Genomic DNA, 8717 nt, shown 5'->3' with positions numbered 1-8717 from the left:
AGGGGGGACCGTGGCTAGTGAGGAGGGCGCGGACACCCAGGAGGGGTGAGGGGTCGCAGTCACTGTCACCCCTGCAGATTCAAGAACCTGGCTCACCAGCACCGGTCCATGTTCCCCACCCTGGAAGTGGACGTCGAAGGTCAACTCAAAAAGCTCAAGGTAGAGCAGGGGCACCTGGCAGGGCGGGCGGCCGCTCCAACACGTGACGCCTTGTCTGATGTTCACTGGACGCTCGTGGGGCACAGTCATGGGGCATTATTATGGGCTGGCTGGCCTTCTTGGGGACCTCGGGCCAGCCAGGTCAGGAGGGTCCCCTCAGGGAGCCAGGGGCCCCTTAGGCCCCTCACTTTCCCTCAGGGGACATTTCCCAGGATGCTCTGTCCCATTTGGGGCGGAGGTATAGGCGGCCTTGCGGACTCACCGAGGGGCAGCGTGGGCTCACGGACAGGATGAGAGCACAGAGCTCTTCCAGAAGTCTCCAAGGCTGGGATCTTGGCTCCTCCCAGCCCTTGCTGGGGCTGTGAATGCGGACAGGGACCAGCTGATGAAGATAGCAGTCACACTGGATTAGGGCCCACCAGACTGACCTCACCGTGATCTCCTCCTTAAAGATCTATATCCAAATAGTTATATTCTGAGGTGCTGGGGACCAGGACTTGGACAGATGAATTGGGAGACAGTTCTGTCCATGACAGAAGCAGGAGGCTGGTGTGAGTCACAGACAAGACTCAGATGGGGCCAGGGGCTGTTTCAGGTGTGGGGACAAGTTTGCAGGTCAGGCCCCTTGCAGGAAGGAATGTCCTGGAAGGATCAGGCTGGCAGGCAGGGCTGGAGCTGGGTGGACACCGCCCGGCCCCCTGCAGCCTCCCTCCGCCTCCCCCCACAGGGCTTTGCTGAGCGGATCCGACCCATGGTCCGAGACGGTGTCTACTTTATGTACGAGGCACTCCACGGCACCCCCAAAAAAATCCTTGTGGAAGGTGCCAACGCAGCCCTCCTTGACATTGATTTCGGTAGGTCCCCAGCCCAGCTACTCCCGGCGGACCCCACTTTCGTGCCTGCTGGGGGCCAGGCTGGCCGCTGATGGGGCGGGGGGCTGCCTGTCAGGATGATCATGCTGCCCTCCCCCGAGTCTTCCGGCTGCAGCTGGGAGTGGGAAGAGGGGGAATTGACCTAGAAGGAAAGGAGAGTGGCCAGAGCTGGGCCCAGGGTTCCCCGCGGGCTGGGTAGAGCGGTGCTTCCTGCTGTGTGGGCCCTCCGTGCATCCTGTCCCCACCCCAAGGCCACACCCGCGCCAAGGCCCCTGGTACAGCAGGGGAGGCCCCCACCATCCAAGCTGGGAACCACCTTCTTCTGCTATTCACTCCCAGACTCCTACCTGAGCCACAGTGGCCTGATGCACGGTGCCCTTGCCGGCCATTCCCCCAGGATGGTCCCTGAGACCACCGGCCCTGGAGACCCCACCAAGGGGACTTATGGGAGGCTGAACCACCCACTGTCCTCTGCCAAGAGGGATCCCCGGGCCGGGGTGATGTGTAGGGGCGGCGGGCAGCCCCTGACTGCCCGTCTTGCAGGGACCTACCCATTCGTGACGTCATCCAACTGCACCGTGGGTGGCGTGTGCACGGGCCTGGGCATCCCCCCGCAGAACATAGGCGAGGTTTACGGCGTGGTGAAGGCCTACACCACACGCGTGGGCATCGGCGCCTTCCCCACCGAGCAGATCAATGTGAGTCCTCCCGGCAGGGCCGCAGCGGGGGCACAGAGGCGGTGCTGGGCGCTCAGCGGCGGGGTAGGCAGCGCTGCGCTGGGCAAGGGCAGAGGCAGGCAGATGCAGGGGACCAAAGGTTGCCTACGGAAGTGCAAGCTGACCCGCAAGCTGACCCGTATGCCAGAGACGCGCTGTCGTACCTCCCCACCCCCTCGGTGCCCCCTGTGGTGCAGCTCAGGGACCCTCGGGAGAACACTGGCCTTTCCTCAGCATGGCCCTGTGCCCAGGAGCGAGGGCACAGGCTCTTGTCCTGAGCAGCTGAGTGTGAGGACCAGCGTGGGGAGGGGTGCCACGTGCAGAAGTGGCCAGGGGCTCTCACGGGGCGAGGGAGCAGGGACAGGGATGGGGATCTCGCCCAGGAATAAACACGTGCCTTGCCCCTGACATGAAGCTCCAGGGCCCGCTCCCCTTCTGTCCTCACCTGCCTGCATGTGGGCCATGGGGGAGGGGGGCCGGAGGCTCCCACGGCCCCCAACTCCACCTGTTCAGGAGGAGGTGTCGGGCACACAGTCCCACTGGTCAGCAGGGCCTGTATCAGGGGGAGCCTTAGCTGAGGACACACCTGCTAGGGACACGGGAACAGGAGAGGCCAGGCGTGAGGAAGGGTTTGTCAGGGGGTATGATTTCAGACAGTCCCTTGAGGGGAGGAGGGAGAGGGTCAGGGAGAGGAGGAAGGAGGAGGGGAGGAGGGAGAGGTAAGAGGGAGAGGAGGAAGAAGAAGGGAGAGGGGAGAGGAGGGCAAGAGGAGGAGGGAGGGGGAGAAGGAAGAGGATCAGGGAGAGGGGGAGGAGGAGGGAGAGGGGAAGCCAGGAGGATGGAAGGGGGAGAGAAGGGAGGAGGAGGGAGAGGGAAGAAGAGGAGGGGAGAAGCAGGGAGTCGGGAGGGGAGGAGGCGGCAGCAGAGACAACTGTGGAGCCCAGAGGCAGCCAGGCGAGGGCTCCCTTTCATGGCACCGTGGAACCTGTCCTCGTGCAGGAGATCGGGGACCTGCTGCAGAGCCGTGGCCACGAGTGGGGGGTGACGACAGGCAGGAAAAGGCGCTGTGGCTGGTTGGACCTGATGATTCTGCGATACGCGCACATGGTCAACGGCTTCACCGCGTAAGCAGCCCTTCCCGCGTGTGCTGCGGGGCGCAGGCTGCAGCGTCTCCCCTTCTGCAAGGCGGGGCCGCAGTGGGCATGACGGGGAGGCCCCGCCCCCCCAGCACACCAGGCCGCACATGGCCGTCCTCGCGGGCACAGCCGGGGCCGGCCTGGACCTGGCTGGACCTGGGTCAGCACCTCCGTTAAGTCTTTAGGGTTGGGTAGGGTTGGGTTAGGGTTGGGGCCGGGCGGTGGGAGGGAGCTGCTGTCCCCACACTGTGGCTCTGAGCGCCGAGGGGCGGAGCCACAGCAGCGAGGAGGAAGGGCAGCCGAGCACAGTGGCCACGACGCCACCACAGACTCCTAAGCACAGGGAGACCCCCCCGTGAGGCTTCTCGGGCCTGGGCCATGAGGGAGGAAGGAAAGGGGACATGGAGGAAACAGGCTGGAGCCCCGGGCCCAGGGCCTGTGCTGGGAAGAGCGGGCACCGGGGCGGGGTGGGGCTGGGGGTCCCCAGGGCACTGGCTGCAGAGGGGCACCTAGGCAGAGCCATGACAGAGGGCTGCCAGGATGGGGTCCTGTGGGGGCCCTCGAGGTGAGGAGACCGCAGATGGACAGATGCCTGCCGCCCTAGCCAGCCTGCCACCACGTTTCCCTGGGACCGTGTTTGTAAATAGAGAAGCAAGGGGTGGAGCCCGAACAGAACTTCTCCAGCGTCTCCGTCTGTTGGCTTTGGGACAGGCTCGCTTTAACAAAACTGGACATCCTGGATGCCCTGGACGAGATCAAGGTTGGCATCTCATACAAGCTAAACGGGAAGAGGATCCCCTATTTCCCAGGTACAGGAAGACGCGGGGAGAGGCTGGTGAAGGGGAGGGTCTGCATGGTGAATGTGCAGGGTGAGTGCCCGTCTCGGGTGCCGGGAGCTGGGCCAGTCTGGGGCTGCTGGCTGCCAACGCAGGCTTCACCTCTGGGGAGGCCTGGCCCCCGGCTCCCCAGCCCCAGGGACACTGAGCGCTGGCTGTCTGAGCCCAGCCCCTGGGCACGCTGGAATCTCCCCGAGTGGGCTGGTGTGGCCGGCTCTGTGCAAACACAAAGTTGACTATTTTACCCAAGAACACACGGTTTTCGGTCAGACCATTTAAGAGCCAATGGGTTTCTGCTGCTGTGCACCCATTCTTTTAAAAATCTTTTTAAAAAGTACAAAGACTAATGTTGTCTTGGATCTCAATTACTTAGGTTCCTGGATGCCCTGGACGGCGCTTCCTCCCATCAGCTGGGGGTGGGAGCGGCCCTCACCCTCCCCTGCGCACATGCAGACTCGCCACCCACCAGTGCCACTCGGCTGTGGGGGCTGCATGTGTCCCCCCCCATTGACCCCTGACCTTTGAGAGGGCACGGCAGGAGTATGGTGTGAGCCCAGGGATCCAGGGCCCAGGGGAGCATGTGAATGGGGACTCTTGCAGTAGACAGCCTGTTCCAGCACCTTCCATCAGTAAGGGGTGGTTGGCATCTACTGTGAGCCACGTGCCGGGGACCACAGAGCTAGAGTGGGGTCCTTGCCCTGGGAACAGGACACAGAGCTCCTTCAGGAACCTTCATGCTTCAGGACCCTTAGAATTTCCAGTGGGGTCGATGAAGTTCCTCAGCTGCGGTGCGCTCACGCGTTCGGGCAGAGCACTCAGCAAACGCACGTCTGGGGTGGACACGCCCCCCTGGTCTGGAAGGGGTACAGCCAGCGTCCAACAACCACTCTGCATCCCTGAGAAAGCCAAACAGCGTTGCCCGCCTTCCTGTCCGCTTAGCCCCACGGCAAGCAGGCCCCGCCTGGGCATCCTGAGACCCCAGCACCTTCGGGACGCTGGTCACAGCCCACCCTGTCTCCCCAGCTAACCAGGAGGTCCTGCAGAAGGTCGAAGTTGACTACGAAACGCTGCCTGGGTGGAAGGCGGACACCACGGGCGCCAGGAAGTGGGAGGACCTGCCCCCGCAGGCCCAGAACTACATCCGGTTCGTGGAGAATCACGTTGGAGTGGCAGGTGGGTGCCTGAGCCCTGCCCCCATCCCACCCTCTCCCCACCCCAGCACCCTGGAGCTCAGTGACCCTTTTCCCTTCCAGTGAAATGGGTTGGTGTTGGCAAATCAAGAGACTCAATGATCCAGCTGTTTTAGGCCGAGCTGACACCAGCAGGCCGCAGCGGTTCGTCCAGCATCATCAGCCCCAAGATCAGTGCCATAAACAAAGAGACAGGGAGACTATTTCCTGTACTTTTGTATTTCTCTCTAAGCCTTCAGCTCAGATTTCTACAGTGACTCAAACATCTGACAGCCAGGGCTGTGGACGTGTTTTTTTTTTTTTATCCTGCTATTTAAAATGAGCCAAAGTACTCAAAACAGAGAACGTTTATGGCACATTGTCACATGGTTGTATGGCTGGTTGAAGCTCAGTAATAAACAATCTGGTAGCCACTGAATGGTCGTGGTCAGTACGCGTCTCGTTCTGATTGTCCTTTTGTTTTGACTTTTAAACACTAAAAGGCGCCGCTAACGCTTTGCTGTGACAGCAGTCTAGGGGATGCATGTCTCTGGCGTCACTAAGCCAAGCCTCTGGCTTGCTTAGATGGCACACTGGAAGGAGCCCATGGAGGAGAGATGGTAGGCATTCAATGTTTCCCTAACGGCCGTTACAGGAGCGTCCCCTGGAGCTGGGATCCGGCCCCCCCCCCCCCGCTCGGGCCGAGGGGCCCCCCCCCCGCAGCCCTCTTCATGTCACGTGCAACCACCTGCCCCCATCCCTCTGAATGGCACTGCATTGAGTAAATTACTTTTTAAGTGTATTTATTTTGAGGGAGCATGAGTGACCAGGGAGGAGGCGGGGAGAGAGAATCCCAAGCAGGTTCTGTGCTGTCAGTGCAGAGCCCGATGCAGGGCTCGATCCCATGAACCGTGAGATCACCACCTGAGCCGAAATCAAGAGTCAGATGCTTACCAGAGCCCCCCAGGCGCCCCGAGTAAGTCGCTTCCTCACTGGCCAAGGCTGAAGCCAGCTTACTGTGGGCTGAGTTGGAGCCTGAGTAGCCTCCTTAGACCACTCTTCAGAGTTTGGGGTAAATTCAGAAAAATAACTGTCCCTCCGATACTATTTTGGAGAGAAGGAATTAGATGAGGAAGACTCAGCATCGGTCAGGCTCAGATCCTGGCTTTGCAACACTGCCACTGTGATCTGGGCTCAGGGGCCATGCGCCCCACGACTTCCTTCGCAGGGACCACACCGGTCCAGGAGGGGGCCGCGGGCGTGTCTGGCAGAGGCGCGGACTGTGTGGCGGCATCTTCAGCGAGCAGGCCCGATGCTGAGACTCCTGGGGCCTGGTGCACGCTCCCAAACGGTTCCGCTCGGGCCCAGAACCGTGTTCAGTGATTTCACAGAAGCCAGGAAAATGGGTTCCGACCAGCTTTCTTGGGCCTCCAGTCACTGAGCGGCACAGCTACTTGAAGGCAGAGGTTAAACACGAGCAGAAACTGCTCTTTGAGTTTTCTGAGAATTATGTCCTTCCACGATGCAGCGAGAAGGACCAGAGGAGAGCCCCGAGCGAGAAGGACCAGAGGAGAGCCCCGAGGCAGGGGTGGGTTCTTCGGGAAAGAGGAGCCTCCCACACACCACGCTGGACCCCGCTCTCCTGCCTGTCCCCCGGGTCAGGCGACTATCGGGGAGTGTCTTGCCGCAACAGAGAAATGCACGCCCTTGACAGTCAACCAGAGTAGGCGTTTTTCAAAAGAAAACAATCTCATCACACACGAAAGCTCGCAGCCTGGCTTCGTGAAGTTATCCAGCACTTTATGTTCGCTGCAGAAAAGGGTTTCAAGTCTGTCTTGTAGCGGCTGGTAAATCCTTGACTTGGACACAGACCGGTGTCCACTTTCTTCCATCTCTGGGCAAAATCTTGAAGAGACAGCCTCAAGCAGTGTCCCCGGGTGTCTGTGGAGTTTTATTGGCTGAAAAAAACCAACTTCCAGGGGCCAGGATGCTTCCCCACCCACTTCCTCCCTCTCACGCCCCCAGGGCAGGAGGCTCTCTCTGCTGAGGGGTGGGTCGGTACTCCCAGCCCCCTTTTTCCAGCATCAGGTGTTTTGAGGCCTTGAGTAATTGTAAGATGCTCTCTCTACTTTGCACCAAGAACAGCCCCAGCATGGGCGGGGGGGAGGGGGCTCACAGTGGCCTCAGCTCGCCACGCCAGCACAGCACAGATCAGTGAGTGGGAATGACTGGTGTGTTCTTCCAGGTGCTTTGAAAGGCTGCTTCTCTGTTCAGGTACCTGCCACCCAGCCATCCCACTCCTAGGCACGACCACAATAAATGAAGACGAATATCCAGAAAAAGCCTTCCAGAGGACATTGTCACAGCCCAAACCTGGCACCGGCCCAGGTGTCCGTGGACAGGGAAACGGACTGGCCCACCCACGCACGGAATATGACAAAAGCAACAAAGACGGTCTCAGACTCGGCATGCGGAGAGGCCCAATGGAAACGCACCCATGCACCCGCGTCTGCAGAATGTGTCAGGTTCTAGGACAACACTACCCGGCAGGGACAGAAGGCCTCTCCCGGTCACCCAGACGTACGGGTTTCCTGTGACGGATGGAGCCGTACGTCTGTCATCAGGGCGTTCCACTGGGTATAAATACATACAACTTTGCTCTAAGTAAATCGATTATTCTCCAGGTTGAGTTACTGAGAGTAATACAACCACACGGCCCACCTCCGGGCAGCTGTGAGAACTCACAACCTCAAGGTCGTGAGGCAGCCTTGATTACAGTCTCCTGCGGGTCTATCCTCTACGGCAGGTGTGCTGCCCTCCTCGTGGAAGACAGAAAACGTGCACCTTCCTCAGCGCAATTCTGGAACATCCGTTTTCAGACGTCCAACGCTGAGCTTATGCCGTTCAGCAGACAATTCACATGAGCCGTTGCCTGGCCAGCCGGGTTTCTCGGGGCATCCGACCTGGGCAGGGCAGGTGTCCTCACCTTTGCCTCCACAGCAAATACCCCCCCTCCCGCCCGAGCTTCCCTTGTGACATTTGCCAACTGGGGAGGGACCCACCTGGCTGTACTCAACAGCACTCCAAGAGCCTAGTGCAAAGCATGGCATTTGCTATAGGCTGGACTGTGTCCCCCTACACTTCCCACATCCAATTCCCAGTCCCTCGAAATGCGACTGTATTTGGAGACAAGGTCTCCAGGGAAGTAATGTTTTCCCAGCGATGAGATATAATTGACACATAACATGTGCCCTGGCCGTACATTTAACGCTGTGTGAGTTTACGGTGTACAAGGGGACCGTCTGAGACACGGACAGGGAGAAATGTACCACCACGGGCTGGGTTAACACCTTCTTCACCCCACGGCCGCCGCGGTTGCTCGGGCGAGAACACGGAGGGTGTCCATCACAGCAGACTCGCGACCACGCGGCAGGGCAGAGCCGCCTCTGACCAACAGCTCCCCATTTCCCATCCCCGGCCCGCTCCTCCGCTCGGCAACCACCATCCGCTCTATTTCTGGGAGTCTGAGGACTTTAGGTTTCTTGGATTATGAGAGCGCGGGGTGTGTGTCTCTCACTGCGCACCACGTCCTCCGGGCCCGTGCGGGACAGCGCCGGTGTGCTTCACGCGTGCGCAGCCCCATCTTCAGCCGCTCGTCTGGGAGGGCACACGGGCTGCGGCCAGCGAACAGGGGTGCGCGTCTCGCCCCACAGTGACCACACGTCCTCACGGACTCAGGAGTGGGGCTGCCGGGTACAGGGCAGCCGGACCGCCAGGTGCTGGAGGCAGCGGCGGCCCGCGTGTCAGGACGCGGCCGGGCACTGAGGGT

General features: G+C 60.5%; 1 protein-coding gene across 1 annotated transcript in view; it reads left to right on the top strand.

The window, feature by feature from the left end:
• Positions 1-5342, top strand: part of ADSS1 (adenylosuccinate synthase 1) — a 17343-nt gene extending 12001 nt beyond the window's left edge. The window contains exons 7-13 of the mRNA XM_029950765.1: positions 23-159; positions 887-1013; positions 1575-1729; positions 2747-2871; positions 3595-3692; positions 4743-4892; positions 4973-5342. Coding sequence (XP_029806625.1) covers positions 23-159; positions 887-1013; positions 1575-1729; positions 2747-2871; positions 3595-3692; positions 4743-4892; positions 4973-5025 — 845 coding nt within the window. The 3' untranslated portion in view covers positions 5026-5342. The remainder of the gene's footprint in view (positions 1-22; positions 160-886; positions 1014-1574; positions 1730-2746; positions 2872-3594; positions 3693-4742; positions 4893-4972) is intronic.
• Positions 5343-8717: the final 3375 nt, after the last annotated feature.

This window comes from Suricata suricatta, chromosome 9 (genome assembly GCF_006229205.1).
Source record: "Suricata suricatta isolate VVHF042 chromosome 9, meerkat_22Aug2017_6uvM2_HiC, whole genome shotgun sequence".
In the NCBI taxonomy this organism is placed as follows: Eukaryota; Metazoa; Chordata; class Mammalia; order Carnivora; family Herpestidae; genus Suricata; species Suricata suricatta.
The sequence above is the reverse complement of the archived record's forward strand: the minus strand, read 5'-3'. Positions and strand labels throughout refer to the sequence as shown.